The following is a 25,263-nucleotide window of genomic DNA, read 5'->3' as shown; positions in this document are numbered from 1 at the left end:
CAGTGCTGTTTGTTGAGTAAATGCTCTTTTTTCCAGTATGTCTTTGGCTCTTAGCTAACTTTGTCATTTTCTGTCAGGGCCTCTGTTCCACTGTATGGCAGGACCAGCCTCTCTTTATCCATCTGTGATGGGATCCCATGCCCTCTTAGTGTGTCTGAAGACAGTTACAGTGTACTCATATAAATAAAATAAATCTTTAAAAAAAAAGTCTACTTTATACAATGTACAGAAAGACTAAAAAATAATTGAAACAAAATATAGAAATACAAAGCATTACTTTTAGCAGGGTATTAAGTTCAAGCCCAACCGCCTTCTCTACAAACAAACACTGAGCAGTCCATGTGTTAATGAAGCACTCAGTCCTAAATGAGGCATCCTCATCCAGTCCTCTCCTCAGAGAGAGGCTCACTGTTGGCTCACTCTTCTTTGGCTTTTTGAGAAAGGGTTTCTCGGTGTAACCCTTGCTGTCCTGGAACTCTGTGGACCAGTCTGGCCTCAATCGCATGTCTGCCTGCCCCTGCCTCCCAAGTGCTGGGACTAAACACTGGGCACCACCCAGTTCATTCAATATCCGTTGTGCCTACCTCCTTTAGGAAATTTTATAACTAGTATGCAGGAATGGGTGTGACCAGGAAGAGCGCTCTGTGGTGCTGAGATTCAGAAGCACCAGAGTTTTAGTACTTCAGTCTTCTTATCCTCATGGCCCGCTCAGAGTTGATGCTAATGTTTCTTTCTTTCTTTCTTTCTTTCTTTCTTTCTTTCTTTCTTTCTTTCTTTCTTTCTTCCTTCCTTCCTTCCTTCCTTCCTTCCTTCCTTCCTTCCTTCCTTCTTTCTTTCTTTCTTTCTTTCTTTCTTTCTTTCTTCTGTTTTTTGAAACAGAGTTTCTCTGTATAACAGCTCTGGCTGACCTGGAACTGGCTTTGTAGGCCAGGCTGATCTCAAACTCACTGAGATCCACCTGTCTTTGCCTCCTGGGCCCTGGATTAAAAGTGTGCACCAGGTGACCTTTTTCTGTTGTTGTTGCCCAGGCTAGTAAACTCTAACTTTGGCCCAGCTTCTTGAGCGGCTAAGATTGCAGGCTTGAGTCACGTGGCCTGGCTCTTCTCTTTGTGAGGTACTGGCAAGTTATGGGCATCATGCTGGGGTAGGCAAGGGTTTCACCCCTGAGCACAGTTCCAGATAGAGGATGCTGACCTCTGTATAGCTCTGTGGCGGAGGTGGGAGTGTCTGGTTTAGGAAGTTCTGTTGGCCGGTCTCTGTCATGAGGTCACACAAAAACTGGAGAGGTTTTATGCAGTGGCCTGGATGCTGTCTGGACACAGATGACAGTCTGCTTTGAAGAGGCTGCTGATGGGAGGCTCTGTGCCGCTTCCCAAGGAACTTGGATTCCTTCCTTTGTAGATAGGAGCTGATGGCACAAGAAACTACTGAACTCTTGGCAGATTGCAGATCCAGTCTTTGAGTTTACTTTCAAGAAGCACTGCATAGTTTCCTAGAGCTAAGGAAACTGAGTCGGGAACTGGGTGGCTTCTGACAGATTTCGTGGTGTTCCAGTTTTTAGGCTCCATGTCCTCAGCTGAGGTGTGGGAGCATCTTATTCCCCCTGAAACTACGAGGGAAGACTTTTGCTTGCCTCTTTCAGTCTCTAGTAGCATCAGAGCCCCAGATACTCCTTGACTTGTGGTATAGTTCCAGTGTTTGCCTTTTTGCTCACAGGTACTCTCTCTAGGTCTGTTCTCATTTCTCCCTCTCTAAGCACTAGTGATACTATGACCAAAATGTTATCACCTTGTAAACACTGTTTCTAAGTCTGATCCCTTCTGAGGTCACCTGAGGTCGGGGTGGGGGGTCTGACTAACACACCCCTCCCCCACTGGAGAGTCCGATTCAGCCTCCAGTACTTCTAGTCCTTTACACTGCCTGTCTCACTGTTTTTTGCCCGCAGGCTTTAGGAAGTTGCATGCAGCCTGCTGTGGGATCAACATCACCCTTCAGGAAGGGAAGTGGTACCCTCGCAGAAAAGGCTCTAGCCAGCTAGCCAGCTTTAACTCCCCAACTCTCTTTCCTTGGTGCAGGCCGTTCCGGTGTTAGTGCTGTTGGTCTTAGAAGTAAATGCTTCTGTTCCTTCACTGTTATCTTGTGTCCCTAAGTATTAACACTTTGTGCTTCCTCATGGAGTTTGAACAATACCTTCTCTTTTTTCCCCCTGTAGGGCTCTGTTACAACATGGGACCCCGGATTGCACTGGCTTTACTGTGCCTGTTTTCCTTAGCAGAAGCCAACTCAAAAGCCATTACCACCTCTCTTACCACAAAGTGGTTTTCTGCTCCACTGCTGCTGGAAGCCAGGTAAGGAGGGGGTCTCTTCTCCTGATGAGCACGGTAGACCTGGGGTCTGCAGGAAACGGATGCTTTGTGTATCTGCATGTGCTAACTGCCTCTAGAAGTGCCCACTGTGCTCTCTACACGGAAGGGTGGGCATGTCCGAGGATGCAGACCCCGTCTGTCAGCTGCACAGGCAGGTTTAGGGACATTGCACATAAGAATAAGACCCTAGGAGAGGAGAATGGGGGTGAAGGAGGAAGGAGCTGAAGAAGCTACTGGGTCTTCTTGTTTAAAGATGTTCCTGTTCTACTTTATAGTCTCCCAAATCTGGACACTTTGTTAAGTTTACATGTTTTCTTATATTACTATTTAATTCCTTTTGTAGTAAGTCAGATCTTACCAATCTATATCAGCATATATACACACTTAAAATGTTTTTATACAACATATATCCCCTTGTATAACTATATTGGTCCTTGACACTACATAATCCAATAGGGTGAAGATCACATGCCTGTAATCCCAGTACTTGAGAGGCTGAGGCAGGAGGGTCAGGAGTTCAGAGTCATCCTTTGATCTATAGAGAGTTCAAAAATCAGCCTGTGATACACAAGACAATGCTTAAAAAAAAAACTTATCTTAGAGCTGGGAATGGTGCTGTATCTGTAGCAGCAGCTGAAATGGAAGGATCGGCGATGCAGACATATCTGAAGACATCGTCACACAGGAGCATGGCACTGAGAGCTTGGCGATGTAACTCAGCAAGAATGCCTGCCTGCCTGCCGGTGTGAGCCTGTGTTGTCCTCCGTGCTCCCCTCCCTCCAAAGATAGTCATAGGCAAGCGTGATGGGGTACACCTCTAAATCCAGCACACGGGGGTGCTAAGGTAGGAGAATTGTGTGTTGAGGCCAGACTGGGCCACACAGTGACCCTCTGTCACAGACAGGCTGTAGATTAATTATATAAAATAATTAAGTCTTAAATTGGTAAAATATGTATTAAGTGATAAAAAAAAATTCTTGGGTTTTTGTTTTCTTTTGCTTTTAAAGACCAGGGTCTCGTGTGCTGAAGGCTTGCCTCAGACTCACTATGTAGCCAAGCATGACCTGGAGCTTCTGGGCTGCTTGCCCCCATCTGTTCAGTGCTGGGTTTACAGCCATGTGCTCTCATGCCTGGTTTCTGTGACACTGGGGATACTGAACCCAGAATATCAGCCATGCTAGGCAAGCACTCTTCACATTTGAGCTGCACTCCACCTCTCGGAGGATCTTATGACACATACCTACCCACGGAGTTGAGAAAGCATGTCTCAAACTGTCAGCTCTAATTCCTCAATTTTTTCCTGCTTTCTTTGATCACAGCCGAGTATGTAGGCTATGATGTTTGCGTCACCAGCTTCCTCATCACAGCATCTCCCCATTTCAGGCTATCTCTGGCAATCTCCCATTTTGAGTTGTTACTTTCAAGCTCCTTCTCTAGAAGGTGTTGACAAACAGGTGGTCAAAGTGATGGCCCTGTGGGCAATTCCAAAGGAGCTTCATGTATCTGAAATCACTGCAGTTACTTCTAGAGTTTGCCGAGGCCACCATTCTTCCCTCCTGTCTCTAGTTTCCACACTGTCTCTGTGGATGAGATGCACCAGGGCATGTGGTTGTTACAGATCTCCTTTTCCTTCTTTCTAGCCCTAAAGGACCAAAACTATTCCTCTGTATACTTTTAGATTGTGCCTGGTGCTTATAAAGGAGTTTTAGCTCCGTGTTGCCCATGAAATGATATATACATTTAATTGAAGTAAAATGCTTGAATGTTTTGAGCAGCTATAGTTACTATTAGAAATATGTAAATAAGTAATATTATTAAAATTGAGAGCAACCGTCATTTATTGTCAGATATTTTGATTTATAAATCAAATCTACTTGAATTTATATTGACTACTAGTCTAAGAAAATAAAATTATCACCAGATTACAGAGTCTTCAGGAAAGTCAGGTTGCTTGTAGGAATATACTCTCTCTCACTCACTCGCCACTGTGTGTGAGAGACAGAGTCTTGCTAGTTAGAGACTAGGCTAACCTCAAACTTGTGGTCCTCCTGCCTCTGTCTCCTAATCACAATTTTTGGGATTATAGGGATGAGCTACCAAGCCCAGCTAGCACCCTTTTTAGCTTTTTCTAAAAAAAGTAGATGAAGACTTTAGCAAGTTCCTAGCAGCTTGCTTATTTGGGGTGTGGTTGTTATTAGGGTGGCTGTAATCAGTCTGGGTAGCTGTGAGGACCTGCATCTGAGTCAGGGTGCTGAGAGCTCTGAGAACAGACCCCCTATGGGTGCCTGTCTTACCCTCCAGTCCCGTGTCAGACTCACCCCGATCTCCACTATAGCAGTGGGAACATTGTTTTTGTTTGTTTGTTTGTTTTTTTCCTTAGTTTTCTGTAGATGAAGAACCTTGCATTATGATGTCAGTAAAGAAATGGTGTGTGCTCTTTGCACATCCCTCATGTTCTCCGTGGTTAGGGCTAGAGGTGGCTTCTCTAGGTGCTTCCGTAGGTTGCTGGGGCCCTAAGGTGCACACCCAGTGCCAGAGAGCAGTAAGAGTACCCTCCTCTTCTTCCCCAACCGAAATGCTTTATAGGAAATCCACAGGTACCTTTATTCACTGCCTTAGGAATATAAAGCTAAAAAGCAGACCAGGAGTAAAGGTGGATTTAATTGTGTGACACTAAAGATAGCTTTACTTGTAATAGCACCTTTTCTTCTCTTCTGGATTATTTCAGTGAACTTAGTAGTGTTAATAAGACTATTGCAATATTAGACCTTTGAAGTAAAATGGAAAATGTATTTCAAGAAGCTCGTTTATGATTATGTGAGAAGTATTTGCTGGAGTGAGTGCTTGTTTTGTTACCGCTGTTGCATATTGCATATCATGACTGACTTAGTACCTGTTTTCTTAGAGTGTAAGCTATTCTAAGGCCAGTCTGTTTATATCAGTTATTAGACAGCTTAGAAAAATAAGTCTCATGGAGGCATTGAATAATCTGTTAATAATAATGAGAAATCCTTGAAACCCGTTTTTAGGGAAGCTGTACATCAGCAGGAATTGTTTCTTACTCTCCTATGATTCTGTGATTAGCTGTGAAGTGGAGTGAGAGTTGTGCCTCCCAGCGCTGTCCAGTAGCGGGTGGGTCTTTTTGTGGCTAAGGAAGCTGAGGTCTAGGTTTCGGTTTGCATCAAGACAGTGAGAGGTCACTACCACACTGGGACTGGGCTTCAGAGTGACCATCACCAGTTACATGAGCCGTTCATTCAGGCATGACATGCATTTTATTTCAGGAACTTTAGGTTCTTGAATGAAGGGAAACTCAGAAAGACCATTATTTTAAGATAATAGTGTAATGGTAAAAAAAAGATAGGTTCTTAGATTTGATTTTGTTAGGTGGGTACTAATTTTAAGCTAAAATCCGGTGATCTTGAAAAATTTGGTTTTTAGATGTTAAAAGCTTGACATGCTGCCTTTATCTTTCAAGAAATCATCCTGGGGTTCATGTTTGCTGTGGGGGAGGCTCTAGCTAATACACTTGCTCTTCCTAAGATCTGAGGAGGCTGTGAGCAGAACTAGAATGGCCAGTTCCTAATTCTGCTGTCATGGCTGATGGGCTCTGCTAATGGTTTCATAAGTCACTTTACATTAGGCCTTCCCTATTATTGCAGCATTTGTATTCCAGGTTTCTTAGGAAATTGCTACTGAGTGAACACATTATATGCTGTTACTAATAGCTAAGGAAATAATGATGTGTAATTTGTGTGTGTGGGTAAAAGCCAGACTACAGACATTCGGGAATGTAAATCCCCTTTTATTCTCTCTAGTAATATAGTTCGTGTTGAAAGATTTTTATCGCCTCTTTCTGACATCTCCTACTTTTTTCCCAGTGAGTTCTTAGCAGAAGACAGTCAAGAGAAATTTTGGAGTTTTGTAGAAGCCAGTCAAAACATTGGATCATCAGATCATCACGGTAAAGTTGAAACATACTTGTTTGACTTTGTGGTCTGGGGAAATGTTAGAAGAGAACGGTCTTCAGTGTGTAATACATGTAACAGTTGATGGAAAAATTTAATGACTAGAATTGTCATGTAGGAAGATTGATCTTAGCCTAGTGCATGGGAAACCTGTGCTCTGCCACTGAGCTATTCCCACACCCCTACTGATTTAGACCAACACATTATGTATTTTCCTTTTGAGGAGGGGAGGTCTTTTGTGAGCTGGCTGATTACACAGTCCTACTGCTTCAGCATCTTGGATAACTGGGCTATTGGCAGACACCATTGTGTGCCACTAATCATTTTGTGTGTGCACACAGTTTGTAATTGTGACCGCAAATGGTTCCTTTCTTCCCATTGCTTGCAGTGTTTTGCTCTTTTGTTAATGGGCTTTGGGACTACTTAATGGAAAAACATTTTATTGTAATCATTTGGTATTAAGTTTATCTGTCTGTTTGATTCTTCCTTTTGGTATGAACGAATTACACAACCAGCCTATTTGTGTTAAGTGTGTTATCATTAAGTTAATGTCACCAAGCATGTTTTTCAATATGCCTGCCGGCCACTGAATATTGGAGTGTCAAGATGTCAAATTGAGTTGTATCTTGTGTTGCTCAGTTTTAGTTTATGGTGTGCTTTCTTGAACATTTCTAACACAAAAGATGTATAGGTTATAGACACATCTTTGTGTTACCATCTTGGCACAAATAACTACTTGCTATGTAACAAGCTTTGTACCTCTGCTTTTCCTTTATTGGAGGATTTATTCATATTAGCACACACACAGATGTCTTTTTCTTCTAAACAGCTTTGCCTAGCTTTTTTGTTGAAACGTTCACCATTAAATTTTATGACACCATTGATATCTAATAAGTCTTGTGTGCTCCTTAGTGTTTTCAGAGCACAGATAGAAGTCATCTTTACCGTCTTCAGCACAGTCAGTAAAGGGCACTTTGAAAAATGATGTGGTAGACAAAGACATACTCTAGGATCCAAGCAGTGATGTAGCTGGGCTGTGGAGGCAGAGTAGAGAAGTCTACTTTCCTGAGTGAGCGCTTCACAGGACGAGGTCATCTCGGGAGTAGGGAAATAGCAGCTCAGGCAGGCAGCCTAGGTCAGAGCGAGGAAAGAAGGGTCAGTCTGTGTGATCAGGGAATTGTCATCGCCTGACTTAAGTTCACGGTGGTCTTCTGGATGGAACTGCACTGGCTCGTGCTTTAGGACTGTCCTTGCTTCTCCGTAGTCATGCACACCTTCTGCTTGCTCTGCTTCTTCCACAGATACCGATCATTCCTATTATGATGCCATATTGGAAGCCGCCTTCCAGTTCCTGTCACCTCTGCAGCAGAATTTGTTGAAATTTTGTCTCTCTCTTCGTTCCTACTCAGCCTCAATTCAAGCTTTCCAGCAGGTAAGAAGACATGGTGTGCCCAGAGGACAGCCTTTTGTAGGGGCATGGCATGGTGACTTCAATGATTGTTGAACATTTTGGGGGGATTAATGATTTATTTTTAAATAATGAGCAAAACTGATGTTCTTCAATCATTAAAGTCTTTAAATCTTAGATGTTTCCTTCCCTCCCTGGTTTTGGGAATGGAACACAGGGCCTTGAACATACTAGGCAAATTAATAAATCTGACTACCGAGTCACATCTCATCAACCACATTTACTTTTCTTACATTAGGACTGGACTTGGGTATAAAAAATTTTAAGGAGTGATTTACACTTATTTTCATGTGAGAAATGAAAAGAAAATTGTCACAAGGAGGACAGGCAGGTACTGTTAGGCAAGACTGTCTGGAAGATATAATCTTGCTAAACAGTGAACTTGAATCCAGTCACAACCTCTGGATGTCAAAGCAAAGGTTACAAGAGATTGGATGTGTCAGACAATGTCAAGGTAATGTAGTCCAAACATTTAGGATCAGAGAGCCATTATAGTAAAGTTATCTGGTTTATTCTGTGGATAAATGAAAAGGCAAAAGAAAAAGAGGCTTTAAAAAGTCAGTGCAGGATCTTGTTTGGATCTTGAAAGAGGGGGCATGAGAGAACCAGATGTGTATATATCAGCCAGACATTTGTATGAAAGAAATGCGGATTTAAAAATCATCCTGTATTACAAAACAAAACAGATCTAGAAGACCACTCAGAGCAGACATGTGGGTGGATCACTGAAGCGAGCACCTTTGGAGTGCTCACCGAGGCTAACACGCGCATCGGCTGCTGCCCTTGACGTCCTCCGTGTGCTCTATCATAGCCACTGTTGTCCCCCAGAAGGAGCCACGTGGCCATTTCCTGTTGAATCACCTCATATAGTTCTTTTTTATATTGTTTTATAGTCCAAGAACTTACTATGTAGACCAGGTTGGCCTTGAACTCACAGAGATCTGCCTGCATCTGCCTTCTGAATGCTAGGATTCAAGGCGTGCGTCACTATTTTTAAATTGGGTTATTTGTTTTCTTGATGTCCAGTTTCTTTTAGTTCTCATATATTCTGGATTCTCCTCTCTGTCAGGTTAAGACTTTGCCCGTTCTGTAGGCTGCCATGTTCTCTTTGAGGCTCTCTCTCAGTTACTGCGTGTGGATCAAGATGTGAGCTCACATTCCTGCTACTGTGCCTTTGCTTCGCCATCACAGGCTCTCAGCCTCCAAGTATAAGCCCCATTAGACTGTTTTATAAGTTTCCTTGGTTGTGGTGTTTTGTCACAGACAAATAAAAGTAAGTAATTCACTGGCCTTGAACTTGGCTGGCTGTGTAGCTGCTGCTGACTGAACTCTGTGCCTCCTAGTCCTGAGCGCTGGATTGACAGGCGTGTTCCATTATACTTGCGCTTCAGTCTTTCGGTACAGTGAGGCTGATGCTACACAGAGTATTGACTGTTTACTTCCTCTCTCCTCCCTTACCTCTGCACCCAGCATTCTGCTGTCTATTTCTGTGACTGTACCCATCGTAGGTGCCTCACGGGAGTGCATTCCTACAGTGTTTGTCCTTCCCGTCTGTTGCATGTAGCATGTTGTTCATCCATGTGTGGCAAGTCTTAGGTTTTCACTTTCAGTTTAGGCTGAATACTCCTCCACGTCTGTTTATGTCACACTTGCTTCATTCATTCTTTCGCTAGCTCACATGGGGTTGTTCTGCCTTTCGGTTCTCATCATTAGCACTGCAGTGGAGAGCTGGCCTCTGTTTGCTTGACTTTCTGCTTTTACTTCCTTTGCTTTTGGATGTAAGTGCAGACCGGATGGTAATTCTTGACCTTTATTGGCAGTGTTGGGGATTGAACCCAGGACTTAGCCCATGCTAAGCCATACTCTGTGGTTAAAGTCTGTCCTTAGGCCCCTGCATTAATATAATGAACCACAAACTGTTTGTTTGTATAGTGACTGCTCCATTTATATTTTCCACCCACAAAGTACAAGGTTCTAGTTTCTCTACGTCTTCCTCAGTACTTCCGCATTTTTTTTTTCTCAGACACTAAGGGTAGAATGTATAGTCACATCTCGGTTCTTCTATTTCTTTCCCTTTTTTTTCTCTTCTCTTTCTTTTGAAATACGTTTGCTTATGTAGCCCAAACCATCCTTGGATGGTAGCTGTTGTGCCTCAGCCCCCTATTGATGTATAACAGATCTCCACTACCATGTCTGCTGTCTAATCCTTGCTGTGGATGTCTGTTCTTGTCATTCACAAGAAATCATTGTGAAATGTGATAAGTTTGCAATTTCCCCTTTAGTATATTAAATATAATCCTTTCTTTCTCTCCTTTCCTCCTCCTTCCCTCTCTCTTCCCTCTTTTCCTCCCTCCTCTCTCTTTTCCTCTCTCCCTCTGTCCATTGTTCTTCCTTCCCTCCCTCTCTCCCTCCTTTCCCTCCCTCTCTTCTTCCTTCCTTCCTTCCTTCCTTCCTTCCTTCCTTCCTTCCTTCCTTCCATCCATCCATCTATCCATCTATGGAGACAGAACCTAAGTTGTGGTTCATTCTAGGCAAGTGCTCTAGCACTGACTTTTATCCCCAGCCTTCTTAATTTTCATTTTGAGACAGGGTTTCACTGAACTGCTCAGGCTAACCTTGAAGTATGATGCCCAGGCTAGCCCTGAACTTGTTATCTTCTTGCCTCAATCACTCAAGAAGCTGGGATTATAGGTCTTACTGATAGGTTGCATTAAGAAAAAAAAATTTAAACCTATGTGTGTTCGTGTTGTAGTGTGCATGTATGTGCGGGTGGCTGTGGAGGCCCCAGACGGTATATGTCCCAGAGCTGGACAGGCAGTTGTGAGACTGGTATGGGTGCAGAGAAGCCAACCTGTGTCCTGCAGGAGCAGTAAACTTTTGACCAGTGATCCATCTTTCCAGCCCATAGACTGCAGTTTTCTCTTTCCACTGGCTGTGTATTTATGATATTGTCATTGACTAGCAGTGTGCTTTACTATATTAGTAAATATCAGCCTCCTCCTGACAGAGGCGAGGCTGCTTAGGTTTCGGTCATTCAAGTTAAAGACAGATTTACTCCTTCTTTTGCACTAGCCGAGTTCACCTGTCCAGAAGCCACCTGCGGCACTGGCCACAAATTTGGGCAGTTGATGCAGATGGTTCCTGTGCCTCAAGTAATCTCCTGTGTGTGCTGGTGTGTGCTGTGCAGATGCCGGGCTGCTCCTTTTTATGTCTCTCAGTAATTACTTGGTTTAGTATGGGCTTTGAATTAGAGACTTCTCTCTCTCTCTCTCTCTCTCTCTCTCTCTCTCTCTCTCTCTCTCTCTGTGTGTGTGTGTGTGTGTGTGTATCTAAAGTAGATGTCAGGGGTCTTTCTTAATCACTCTTACCTTCTACATAGAAGTAGTCTTGCTGAACTTGGAGCTGGCCTTTTTGGCTAGTCTGATTGACTAGCATGTTCTGGGACTCTCTTTGCGGTCTCCTCGTCTCCCAGTTGGGCTTAGGTGGGGTACCATGCTCACATGGCTTGGTAGGTGGGTCCTTAGAGTCTCAACTCTGGCCCCCGTGCTTTACCCACTGAGACATTTCTTTGCCCTGCAGAGATTTATATTCATTTTGATGTGTGGTTAAAGACGTTAGCCTAGCTCCCTCTTCTTTTGGATTTCTTTTGTGCTAACGAAATGCATTAGTATGTTACTGAGATTTCCTGCTTGTTCTCTGGCATCTAACAAAGCTATTGGTGGTACACAGCTGTACACTCTAAACCCCAGAGCCACCTCTCCAGCTCCATCCTCCTGCACTTTTGTGTGAATTTCTCTCCCATCGTCTCAGTCCTGCTGACGTTTTCTACTTTGGAAGTTTCTCCTTAACACAGGGCCCTGTCTTAGAAGGGAGTCTTGGCTTGTGATTTCTGTAAGATTCTGAACAAGTATACTGCCTCAGCATCTCTGACCTTTCTGTGGATGACTGCTACCTGCCCAATGCAAAGAGTGGACAGAAGCCGTTGGCCAACTGCACTTGCCAGTGAAAACTGTTGTCAGGGTCCTTACCTCTTTGTTTCTGTGCTAGTCCTTAACTGGCAACAATCTGCCCTCTGCCTTCTGAATATTGAGGTTATAGGTGTGAGTCACTGTGTCTGACTTGTTTCTTTAAATTTTATAGAATTCTTACTTAAATTAGGAGTGTCTTATTTATTTGCATATTATCTTTAACTAGGATGATAGTTTTACCTTGGCAATTTATTTTTGACTATATATATATATATATATATATAAAACTTCTCAACAAACCCTTGCTACTTCTGTGTCTTCTTTTTGAATGTGTTCCACTGAGTTTAATTAGAGCTTCTTCAGAGTGTAGGTAGGAAGTTATTTACTGGAGCAGGGAAACTTCATAGTAGCTCCACCATTAAAGAAAATGTCACCCCTCCACCGGCAACCCCTAACTGCCAATAGTCTTGGGAGTTGGGAGTGAGGCCTTATGGCTTTTTCCTTGTCCATGATGAAGTTTGAAGGACCTAATGTTGTATAGACCGTGTGCTACCGTGAGTTTGAGAGAAACTGCTTTATGTCCAGAAAAAAGACATCTTTTTCTGCACATCTCCTCATCTACCCTGTCTACTTCTGACCCCTGGAAGAGGTGCTAATAGCTGTCCTATTTAGGGTGGAGTGCTCTGACATTGCCTGTCTTTGGCACTTTGGCTTGTAATTGGTTTCTGTGGAAACTGCTTCTCACTGCAGTCAGAAGCATCTCCAGCAATGGCATGAACATACCCTGATCTGTGGGTATAAACATGGATGGATATTTAGAATGTATTCTGATGCCACAAAGTAGTAGTCATAGGTTGCCTCCTAGAATTCTTCCCCCAACCCCCAATATACTGTTGACCAGAATTATAGAACCAGACACACATTTCCTTAGCCTTCGGAGTGGCCACAGGTCCTGCCATTGAGAAAGTGGTTGGTTACTGCTGTGACATCCATGCCACAGGTAGGCATATCTTGCCTGGCAGGTCATTATTGTAGCCCAAGAAGTTTACATCTGAGTAAGACTGTTGATAATTTTCTTTCTCAGTAGGCTGCATAGAATGTTCTAGCAGTTTGAACGCTAGCCATAGGAGAAAGCTTCTAGTTTAGCTCCAGTTTGATTCTGTTTGTCCTGTTATCAAAATGTGTGCCATCTTTAGAAATAGAATTAAAAAAATAATTTTAAATTAAGTATGCGTACATGTATGTGTACATGTATGCATGTGAGTGTAGATATGTGTACATGAGTATAGGTTTTCACCGTGGCCACATTTGTGAGATCCTCCTGGAGCTGGAGTTAGAGGTGGTACTTAGGAATTGAACTTGTGTCCTCTGCAAGGGCAGTATGTCCTAACCACAGAGCCATCTCTTCAACCCCAGCAATAGAATGTTACCATCAAGATCTGGTGGCGCCAAGCTCAATGACAGCAGCTTATATTGTTTTGAGGGAAGGGCGCTTGTGCTTCTCTGGTCAATAGTTCATAGAAAAATAGTCCACACCTGGCACTGGAATTTTGTTTAATGACCCAGGACTTCTGGTAGAACTACCATCCACAAATAAGCTTGTATGACCATAGATTTCCATATGCTTTTTCTATACTTCCTTAGTTTTGCACCCCCTTCCTTCCATCTTCTTTTCCCTCTTTTCCTGCCCACCAACCTTCTGTTTAGATCTCTGTCCTCAGGATTTCAACCCCACCTCTTCATCTCTGCTGTGTCCTACTATCTCGCCTCTCTCTCTTGTCCCCTCTCCATCTGGCATTTCTCAACACTCAGTGTCAAACACAGAACTCTTAAATGTGTGTGTGTGTGTGTGTGTGTGTGTGTGTGTATGTGTGTGTGTGTGTGTGTGTGTGTGTGTGATGCACACACATGCTGTGGGGTCAGAAGACAGCTTGCAGCAGTCAGTTGACCCTTTTTACCATGTGGATCCTGGGGATTGAACTTCAGTGGTTAGTTGATATTTTAAGGGGCTAAAGAGATTAGTTGGTAAAATGCCTTCATATCTGGGTATGGGGGCTTGTAACCCCAGGGCTAGGAGGTTGGGAGGCAATGGGGAGGTTCCAGAAGTTCATTGTCTGTTCATCTTAACTGAATGGTGAGCTTCAGATTCAGGGAGGAACCGATCTCAGAAAATAAACTTGAATTAATCTAGAAAAGGTACTTCATGTTAACTTCTGACTTAAACATGCATACACATGTGTACAGGTATACAGACATACACACACACACACACACACATACACACACACATACACACACACACACACACACACACACACACACAGAATCCCTGACATTTTGAGCCAAGGACTTTTTGAAGGTGTAACCTGAATTTCTAGATGTCTTTTGATAAGTCTGAGATAAGATGGAAATGTAACCTTCTCTTGTGGAATTATAACACTAGTGCTGACCTGGGCTGGTACGGGAGGAACTGAATAACAATGGAGCTCTGGCTGAGCGCTCTTACCACCTTGGCCCACGTGGGTGTTCAGCAGATGATAGTTTCTGCTTTCTGGTTGGTGAATTATCATTTAACCACATGCTCATTACAATATACATTTCTGTCTCGTCTTTGAGTGGAACATGTATTTTGTCTTCCTGACAGATAGCAGTTGATGAGCCTCCACCAGAAGGATGCAAGTCGTTTCTCTCAGTGCACGGAAAGCAAACTTGTGATCTAGACAGTCTTGAGAGCCTTCTGCTGACTGCACCTGACAGGTTGGTGGCATTCTTTACTTAAATGTGCTGCGTGCCTTGTGCCTTTGCTCTACCGAGTCGAGTTTTGTTTTGTTTTCTTCTTTGTGTGTTTGTCTCAGATATTCCCTCTTAGTAGTCCTGGCCTAGAACTAGAACAGACCAGGTTGGCCTCAAAACTCACAAAGGTTGGCCTGCCTCCTCCGGGGTGCTGGGATAAAAGGTGTATGTTTTTACTGATGCCTGCCTGAGTTTTGTCTGTCTGTCTGTTGAGAAAAGGTATTGATTTGTAGTTCAGCCTGGTCTTGAACTCAGTCTTCCTGCCTTACCCTCCCAAGTGCTAGGCCCATGAACATGTGGTACATGCCTGGCCCTCTGAGTTTTTTATCTCACCATCTGTACACGTATTAGAGACTGGCCACTAGCCAGAGACTGACCAGATGTGAGCATCAGCTCCATTACTTAAAGTAGCTTTGAAAAGGATGCACATCAGTTTGTTTTCTCATGTTTCAAAATTAGAAGTAATTGATATTCCTGTTTATTAGACAGTGATTTTTTTTTTTCTGATTTTATAGGCTTTGATGTTAGCTTATCAAAGAATACAAAAACCCAGCACCTGAAGTTGCGGAGATTAACAATAACGATCTTTTAGGATATTATTACCAACCACAGACAGTATTTAGAAGATAATGAAAGTTCAGTTTTCTTTGTGTGAGGAGGCTAAGGTCTCCTGCAGCGAACACTTACCTTTCCTATGTTTGGCAGGCCGGAGCAGCAGCCTCTCTGTACCTGCTCTAAGGCCATGTGATGATGGCTCGCTCTACCAGAGTTTTGGTTGTGTAAGTCTTGTGTAATGACATTGTCAGACCAGTAACAAATCCTCTGTCCAGTTCATGGCACTAGCGTGTCTTACTCGAATACCAACAGTACAGTCACGGTACGTTCAGGCAGCTCAGCGTCAGGGTGTGGGGAATTTTGAGAATGGCAGCATGCTAGAGATGCTTTCTTGGAGAAATGTAACTGGAGACGTTGTTCTTTTAAAAGAGTGACTATGCAGACTTGTGAGGAGTGGCCTCCTCTTCTGAGGGTGGAACTACTTTTTATAGTCTACTTAGTCACTTTTATGGCTTTAAATTTGTGCAAGTAGGTAGGTCTGTTTCCTTTTGATGCATGTAGTATTTTTGACACCTGTGTATTATCCTATATAAAAATGTCATACTGTCGGGTTTTTAAGTTGTTTCCAATTTTGGAACTTTTCTATTATGCAGAACATAATTTTTCATATGTAGTTGGTGGGTATGTTAGTCACTTTTCCTTGCTGCCGTGACTGAAGAACCACGGTGAAAGACAACTTTATGAAGCATTTATTTTGCTGTAAGATTTCTGTCTGTCTTTGCTTTTTATTGCTGTGATAACACACTAAGATTAAAAACAATTTTGGGAAGGAAGGGCTTATTTGGCGTGTAGTCTATCATCATGGGAAAGCAAGGCAGGAATCTGGAATCTGGAAACAGGAGCTGAAGCAGAAACCTTGGAGGCCAGTTGGATTCTGCTTGTCAGCCTGCTCTCCTGTATAGCCCAGACCGTCTCTCCAAGGGTGACACGCCCTCAGTGGGCTAGGCCTTCTCCCATCAATCATTAGTTAAGGAAATACTCTACAGACTCACCTACAGGCGAGTCGGATGGGGACATTTTATCAGTTGAGGTTCCCTTTTTCCAGATAGCTCTAGTTCATGTCGAGTTGACAAAAAACTATGCAGTCTGATTTCCACTAGATGTCTTTCATGACAGAGCAAGCATGGTAGCAGGAACAGGAAGCTGAGAGATCACATCTGATCCTCACACAGGGATCAGAAAGAGTAAGAAGTGGGGCGTGTCAGGGCTATAAAATACACTCTAAAGCCTGTCCCCAGTGGTACTCTTCCTCTGTGTTCCAAAGTTTCATAACTGCCCCCAAACAGCGCCACCAGCCAGGGACCAAGTATTCAACAGGAGCCTGTGGGGGCATTTTCCATTTTGACCACCACCATAGATCATATTTTCAAAACTTTTAATGTCTTGATTAGGAAGTCTTAGGAAGTTTGGTGGTTTTGACTTTTTTGTTTGTATTTTGAGAAGCTTAAGAAAAATTAAGGGGTGGTAGTGACACACTCCTTTAATCCCAGTCCTTAGGAGGCAGAGGCAGGCTGATCTCATGAGTTCGAGGCCAGTTTGACCTATGGCGTGAGTTTCAGGACAGCCAGCCCACACGAAGAAAAACAAACAAACAAACAATCTAGTCTGGGAGACTATAGAGGCAGACATGGCAGGAAGGGAAACGCTGAAACTCACAAGTTATTTGCTCAAGGTTTTATCCGCTGTTCAAACTATTTGGCTTTATATTTTTAGATAAAATTACAGCCACACTCCATACAGTAGAAACATACGTTGTAGATTTATTGCTGTAGGGCTTGGTTTGCATCCTGGCTTTCTTTCTCTTCTTTTTAAAGAACTAATAACATTTAATTTACTCAGTATTTTATAATTAATATTCATGTAATATAATTTTGTCTCTATGGTCATGAGTGAATAAAACTCATACTTGACAGTATTCTAAATGCAAACTGTTTAAGACTGTGATACTCATATGAAGATACTTAAAACTTACTAAGTCTGTAAAGTTGTTGAAAGTATCCTGGTTTTTACTTAAATTTTTTTAATTGAATATTTATTTTCAGACCTAAACCTTTATTGTTCAAAGGAGATCACAGATATCCTTCATCAAATCCTGAAAGTCCAGTGGTCATTTTTTATTCTGAGATTGGCCATGAAGAATTTTCTAATATTCACCACCAACTTATATCAAAAAGCAATGAAGGCAAAATTAATTATGTATTCAGACATTATATATCTGTAAGTATTGATTTATTTTACAATTTCTTAAATATTAATTTGCTTAAAATGACCTTAGATTCTTTTTGTCTTTAAAAATAATTTAATTTGAAATTCTGTTTTTGGGAAATACAATACTTTTAGCAGGTCTCTCTCTCTCTCCTTCTCCCTCTCCCTCTCCCTGTCCCTGTCCCTCTCCCTCTCCCTCCCTCTCCCTCTCCCTCTCCCTCTCCCTCTCCCTCTCCCTCTCCCTCTCCCTCTCCCTCTCTCTCTCTCTCATCTCTCATCTCTCTTTCCTCACATTCTTTCACTCATCTCTCTCCTCTCCCCATCTCCCTCCCTCCCCCTCTAATTTTCTTTTATTTGAGACAGGGTCTCACTCTGTGTCCTGGCTAGCCTCGAACTCACTATGTTGATCAGACTGACCTCAAAGTCATAGAGAGCCACCTGCCTCCCAAGTGTTGGGATTAAAGGTTCGTACTACCACACATGACATTTTTAAATTAATTAATGTTCTTACTCTCTCTTTTTAAGAGTACATATTCCCAGTGTGTTTGTCTCTGTGTGTGTGCACACGTGTGTGCATTTGTTCGTGTATAAACATCTTGTGCATGTGGAGGTTTGAAGCCGATGTGTAATAACTGCTTGGTTGCTCATTTTCCCCCAATCACTGAGTCAGTCTCTCAGTTGAACTGACCAAGCTACTTCCAGCTAGCCAGCTTGCTCAGGGGCTTCCTTGTTTCTGCCTTCTGTGGGTTAGAATTCCAAGTAAGCTACCACCGCAGTCTGGTGCTAGGGATCTGAGCATTGGTCTCCTGTTTGGTGACAAGGGCTTAACTGCTAAGCCACTTCCTCCGTCTGCTTCAGATCTCTTACTTCCAAAGAAATGTCAAACAGTTATACTTTAAACGTTGGGTAATCATTTGGGTTTTAAAATGAGCTGTAAAGAGCTAAGTATGATGGCTGATGGCTATACTCTCAACACTTACAAGGCTGAAGCAGGAGGATTACTGTGAATTCAAGGCCACCCGAAACTACATACTGAGATCCTAGGCCGTTTTTTATAAAAAACTAAGAATTGTGTGATGTTTCGTACAAGAAAATTTAAGGTAGTCATCCAACTGTACGTCAACCTTAGGCTATTAAGTGTTGGACCTGAGACCTCACATACCCTGGTGAGCACTTACCTACTGAGCTATATCCCCTAGGGTCTCCCCTACGTGACCTGTTTTAAAGCATGGTCTTGTTTGTTATCTAGGCAGCTTTGGAACTCCTTCAGGAACACTTTGAACTTGCAGTCCTTCTGCCTTAGCCTCCCAGCTAGCTGTGATCACAGGTCCGATTATCCAGGCCTAGCTAGAATTGACTGTGCACATCTCCGTGTGTGTTTGAGCTTATGTGTTTGTGGGGTGTACATGTGCAGCTGCGCTCTCTTCTGGGGTCCATCCTCCCTTTCCACATTTTCTTCTTGAGATCTTCTTTTTTCTTTAAAGTGTCTTGACAAGAAAATCTCAACTCTTGATTAAGAGGATGTGCTCCTCACAAGAGAAGAGCAGCACGCTGGGGCAGGAGATGTAAATGTACTTAGGATTCTAATGCAGCCATGACTGTGTCTGTCCTCATTGCCTGGGGTCCTGCCTCACCGTCTTTCACAGGCAGCTTTAAACGTTTTAAAGAATCAGGGCAAAAGAAACAGAAAGGGAAAAGAAGTCAGCCGCTTTTAGTCACTTAAGTTCCAAGAAAGCAGGGCTTTTATGTAAACATGTTGGGGGAGGTGGGGGAGCAAAATAAAACATTTGCCTCAAAGTTTTACAAAGTGGGCAAGATACTGATCTGATATCTTCTATTACACAACGCAGTGCCTACAGAAGAGACTAATAATTTATCTTACAAGCCACTCCTCTTATTCTCTGCCTTCTGTTGTTCACACTCATGAGGAAGGTGTTGGCTCTCGCTCCATCCTTCCTGGAGTATGAAACTGCTATAGGAGGGGAGCCTTCTTTAGTGATAGCTGATCCAGTAAGTCTGAGTTAGGGCCCTAGTACAGGAAGTAATTATCTCATCTCTTTCAATGGCATAGCCTTCCTGGGGGTCCTTTGGCCAAAGAATGACCTGGTCCCGTTGGAGTGTTAAGCCTCCACCCAGGCCAGAGAGTCTGCTTCATGATCAGTAAGGATTTTTTTCTTAGCAGGCCTTCATTATTACTTTAACACCAACACCCCAAAAGGTAACCTAAGAATCATTTAGGAACCAGATCCAAGGTCAGAGCCCCAGACACTTGTGGTCTTTCTAGTCTCTGGCAGGGATGAGGCTGCCAGAGCTCCAAAGGGTTGTTTCTGGCTTCTAGCTAAGAGAGAAACTAGTTGATTTCATTGAGGGTTTTTACCCTAAACCATGCAGCCAGCTCTCTCTCTGTCCTCATCATCCCTTCGCTCTGAAGAGGTAACTCCCACTGCTGTTGTGGGGTTGGGACGATGACCAATCTGGTTTCTCACAGCTGAATTTGAAGCATCAGATGTCACAGTTTTGGGGTACCCCTTCAGGGGACATATCTAAAAAGCCTCAACTGTTGTATGTAGGGAGGAAGGGGTCACTGATTTCTGTCTGGAAAGATGTGAGGGAGGCATGTTAGCCTAGGCAGGGGAAGCCAGAGACATTGGACTCACAAGGGCATCCATCTTCTGGGTCCTCCTCATTGTTCTTTTGGCCTTCATGACTGACTGGACATCACTGAAACCAAGATCTATTTTCATTCACTTAACGGCTCGAAGTCCCTCTCAGATGGCTTCCAGAGAGGGACAGAGAGGACATTTAGCTATCAGTTAATTTTCTCCTTTTTTGTTTCCTTCCTTCCTTCCTTCCTTCCTTCCTTCCTTCCTTCTTTCTTTCTTTTTGTTCGGTTAAAATGATACTGAGCCTGCCTCTTTTGGAGAGGCATTGAAGTGTTTAATTGAACCACGATTTGGGTTTTATTTCTGGATAACACTGTTTTTTTGTTTTGTTTTGTTTTTTTAAATCAAGAAGAAAATCACTAACGAGACATAATCGAGGTAACAACCTGTATAGTTTTTAAGTCTATAATGTCTGGAAGCTGTGATCCTCTGGATAATTACAAAACCTAACAAACACACCCATCATTTCAGTTTGGGGGTTGTACTTTTGTGATGTGTATTTAAGACAATGCAGGTGGCCAGAATTTTTAGTTTTTTGTTCTTCATGCTGTTAAGTTGAGGGTCTAGTTCTTGGGTCACTCGTGCTTGAGAGAAACCTCTGGATCCTTCTTTGCCAGTTCATCTGTGTGAGCATAAGTCAGAGGCGGGCTTGACCTTGCCTTCTCTTGGAAGCAGTGAGGGAATCCTTTACATTGACTCTCCTCTGTAGATATGGATGCTGGTTAGAGTTCACTGGGTGGTGTCTCTGAGGTCTGCCTTCTAGTTACAGGCCATTTTGAGAGCTGTCCCATAATCCCTTGGGAGCTAGTTGCTAGTTGATCTTGGAGGGCAAGGAGAACACATTCTCCCTTTTAGTTTGTCTGACCACATTAGTATAACTCTGAGTATGGTTATTAAATATTCAGAGGATTAGCTGCATCCATTAACGACTTGATAGTATTTCAGAAACCAGGCATGTCTAAATAAACGTTGACGAGACATTCTTTTTAATGTGATTGTTAAACTTTGACCTTATTCCTTTTGATATCTTTTTATTTGGTGGAAGGAGAGGGTTTCTAAAGAGGTAGAATAAAGCAAAATTAATATAAAATTAAACTTGTATCTTTGAGTATTTAAATTATGGAAGACTTTAAAGTTTGTGTGTCATAGTTCAGAGATGGCAGTTGGTAAGTATGTACTAAGAGAATAAAAATTCCAAGTGAAACTTGACTGAGTAGACACAAATGTATTCATTAGTCCCCCCCCCCCCTTTTGTCCTTTTATATTTTTGAGACTAGTTTCAATATAGTAATATAGTCTAGGCTGGTCTACAACTCCAGATTCTTCTGCCTCTGCACCCCCCTCCCCCATGTTAGAATTTAAGCTGTATGCTACCACATCTGGTCAAAGTCCAGTTTTTAACTGTTCCATTCCCAATGGCATACCCAGACATCGGATTTTGACCAGGTTCACAAGGATTAGCCTGTGGAGTAAGCCATTTGAGTGCATATCTGAGAAAGCAGTCAGCTACCCCATAATAGTCATGCTATTTATTATAGCACCCGTGGGGAAGTCTTGCCTGATCGGTGGTGGAGCATGTAGGCTCCAGCGACAGCTAGGACCATGGATGGCCTTCCTTCCCTAGTGGGCTTTATGCCACCTTCCAGCTCTGAGATCTAGCCAGCAGTCAGGAAGCTTACTGCTCAGTTCCAGGATTGATTTCTCTGTCCTGAAACCAATGTGTCTGGTGTCTTTAGCAGTTGGGTCTTACCTCTAGTAGGGGACTAAGAGCAGTGACAGTAGCTTGTACTCTTGAGGGGGCCCTTGCGGCCACCCTGACAAATAATTCAGAGAGTGTCCCATGTCTGGCACAGGGGTTTTATTTAACAACCGATATAGTTTGGAGCAGCACTGTCCATCTCTGTTCTAAAGACACAGAATTTATAATCGTGTATTTTTAGTTATTCTACAGAGTTTCCATGAGGCTTTTCATATACCCTTAGTTTTGTTTCTACCTTGAAATTCTTATTCTCATAGTTGTGACAAGATTTAAAAAAAAAGAAAGGAGTCTAGGATTTCCTAAAGAGGCAAACAAATTATAGATTGATTTTGTTCACAAATAACATAAATATTTTCATGGTAGACAAGCACTTCTATTACTGTTGACGTCACTGTACTCTCTTGAATACATAGCTTTATGTTAAAAATTTTGAGATTATAATAGAATTACATCATTCCCTCTTCTCCCTCCAGCCCCTCCTATATACTCTACCTTACTTCATTCAAATTTATCCCATTTTTCTTGTGCCGTTAAACACAAATGCATGCAAGCACACACATGTATGCACACACACAACCTGCTCAGTCCATATGATGTTACTTATACATACATCTTTCAGGGCTGAACAATTAGACAACCAATTGGTGTGTTCTTCCGTGAAGTCTCCAGTGTGGCTGCCTACATATGACCTGAGCAGGCACCAGTAGACATGCTAGCAAGGAGGGGCCTGCTGTGCCTCCTAACGAGCCAGGTGGTGATGGTGGAATTCTTGTTCTGTTTGCAGAATCCCAGGAGGGAGCCGGTTTACCTTTCTGGCTATGGTGTGGAATTGGCGATTAAGAGCACGGAGTACAAGGCCAAGGACGATACTCAGGTGAAAGGTGAATTTGTAAAAATAAGACCATGTGTTCTCTTGCCTTTAAGTATGAACTAATGTGGAATTAATTGGCTTCCATCTTAGGGGTGTGATGAGCCAGTTTGCACCTTGGTCCTGTCACATCCGATTCCCCCCTTCTAGTTTATCTTCTAGGTCTGACTTTTGTCCTCTAACATGTGGGCAGTGCTAGGTTTTTTTTCAGGTGTCTAAGAGAAGAAAGGAAGATAAGTCTAGAATTTGGGGTGTATATTGTGGTGTGTGCTTAACAATCTCAGTGCTGAAGCCTGAGGATTACAGTTCAAGGCCGCCTGGCCAGTCCCCCAAACAGTAAAAACAAGGGTACACAGAAACAAAACAAAGTTGAAAGTAGTGTTTTATACAAGTGATGTAATCTGCAGCAGCTGTAGCTGATGTCATATGTGTCACAAGCAGGCATTGCTGTGTGATTCCAGTGTGAACATTTAAATATCCTAGGCTTCATGGATAGTTTCTGTTTTTATTATTTTTCATACTTGGAACATTTTCTTTGGGTTCTTCCTGCCATAATATTATGTGGTTTTGATCTTTTTTTTTTTGTCCTGAGTTTGCTCTGTAGACCAGGCTGCCCTTAACTCACTGAGATCCTCCTGCCTCTGCTTCCTAAGTACTGAGACTAAAGGGATGAGCTACCATACCCAGCCCTGAATGAATCTTTTCAACCACAAGTTTTACTTGCTGCCTTTTTTTCCCCCCTTTAAAACTCACTCGTATCTTCCGTACTGTGTGGTGCTAAGTTCAGGGTCTTGTGTGCATTGTGCAAGTTCTCTGTCCTCGGTTCTTAATGTTTCTTGTTGTTTGCTTGCTTTTCATTAAGTTATTCAGGCAAGTCTTGAACGTGATCCTCCTGCCTCAGCCTTCCACATAGCTAAAATTATGGTTCGTGCCATCATATTCTTGAAGCACCTTTTAACCATAAAATGAGGGATTTGAGTCGTGAAGCAAATGGAAAATGGCTATCCTCTCGGTGATGCTTAGGATTGTCTAAGTTCTTCAGAATTAAACTGTGGAAAAAAATCTTGCATAATATTTAAATTATTAATTTTGAAAATTTTAATGTAAAATGTTCTAAGGCTTGAGAGGAAAATATATTTTTATTTTGTCCAGGAACACAAGAAATATTAAAACACCATTGGTTTAAAGGTCTACATTGAAAAGTTAATTGAAGTGTCTGATATTTCTTTTTAATATTCAAACTGTGATGTTACTTTTTAATTTATCTTCTGACCTACTAGACACTTTACTATGTCTTTATAGGAACTGAGGTAAATACCACAGTCATTGGGGAGAACGATCCTATTGATGAAGTTCAGGGGTTTCTCTTTGGAAAATTAAGGTATGTTAGTTAATTCATGCTGACGGACTCCCTTAGGTCTCTCATTCCTGTCAGAGCTGCTCTACTGCGCTTCATAAACTATACATAATCCACACGGGGGGGAAAGCGTCTCATTTGCAGGTAGGGCAGCCATTTCTAGTTACTCCAAAGCACGCTGCTCTTGGATGGCTCTGAGGTTACCTGCCTGTGGCTGAAGTGGGTTTCTTTTCCTCTCAGGTGATACCATAAAGTTACAGATGATTGTTTTGAGTAACAGAAGAGATCACACTGTTTCCTGTCCACATTTTTGGAAGTACTGAGGGCTTTAAAGTAGAGGGACTAAGGTTATTTCCTTATGCTGAGCACAACCTGAAAAAATAAGCAAAAGCTTTAAAAACATGCATCAGAAATAACGTTCCATCAGCCAAAGGGAAATCTTTTCTTTAGTGTTTGTTTTTGAGACAGAGTTTCTCTGGGTAGCCCCTGGCTGTCTTGGAACTTGCTTTGTAGACCAGGCTGGCCTTTAACTCACAGAGATCAGCCTTCCTCTGCCTCTTGAGTTCCGGGATTAAAAGCATGCAACACCATGCTTGGCCCATGTTACTGGTAATTTTTGAGCAGAATCTCCCTTAGTAGTCCTGGCTGTTCTGGGATTCTCTGTGTATCCAGGCTACTCTCAGTCATGCAGAGATCTGCCTGCCGCTGTGTCCCGGATGCAGATCAATGACCTGGGCAGAACATGTTCTTGTTTTGTATTTTTAAATTAATTAAATTTTCATTTATTCACTTTACATCTCACTTACTGTCCCCTCCTAGTCACCCTCTCCCACAACCTTCCCCCGCCCTCCCTTCCCTCTGAGTCGGTAGGGCTCCCGTGGGTATCCCTCGAGGCTAGGTGGTTCCTCTCCCGCTGAGGCCAGACCAGGCAGCTCAGCTAGAAGAACAGATCCCACAGACAGCCAACAGCTTTTGGGACAGCCTCCGCTCCAGTTGTTTGGACCAACTGCACATCTGCTACATGTGTGGGGAGGTCTAGGTCCAGTCCTTGGATGCTCTTTGGTTGGTGGTTTAGACTCTGAGAGCCTTAAGAGTCTAGGTTGGTTGATTCTGTTGGTCTTCCTGTAACCCTTAGGGGCTGCAGTCCTGCAGATGATTTCAATCATGGAATTTGTTTCATAATTACACAAATCATTTTGTGAAAGCATCATAATTTATAGCAGAAAATTATTC

At 42.7% G+C, this 25,263-nt stretch overlaps 1 protein-coding gene across 1 annotated transcript in view; it reads left to right on the top strand.

Annotated features, from left to right (window-relative positions):
- The window catches only part of UGGT1 (UDP-glucose glycoprotein glucosyltransferase 1), a 97,621-nt gene that overhangs the window by 5,743 nt on the left and 66,615 nt on the right, over positions 1-25,263 (top strand). Inside the window, exons 2-8 of the mRNA XM_080917169.1 lie at positions 2,213-2,348; positions 6,248-6,330; positions 7,636-7,766; positions 14,415-14,527; positions 17,221-17,395; positions 22,590-22,686; positions 23,976-24,054. Of these exons, the coding sequence (XP_080773295.1) occupies positions 2,213-2,348; positions 6,248-6,330; positions 7,636-7,766; positions 14,415-14,527; positions 17,221-17,395; positions 22,590-22,686; positions 23,976-24,054 (814 nt within the window). The remainder of the gene's footprint in view (positions 1-2,212; positions 2,349-6,247; positions 6,331-7,635; positions 7,767-14,414; positions 14,528-17,220; positions 17,396-22,589; positions 22,687-23,975; positions 24,055-25,263) is intronic.

The sequence above is a fragment of the Micromys minutus genome (assembly GCF_963924665.1).
Source record: "Micromys minutus genome assembly, chromosome: 5".
Classification (NCBI taxonomy): Eukaryota; Metazoa; Chordata; class Mammalia; order Rodentia; family Muridae; genus Micromys; species Micromys minutus.
The sequence above is the reverse complement of the archived record's forward strand: the minus strand, read 5'-3'. Positions and strand labels throughout refer to the sequence as shown.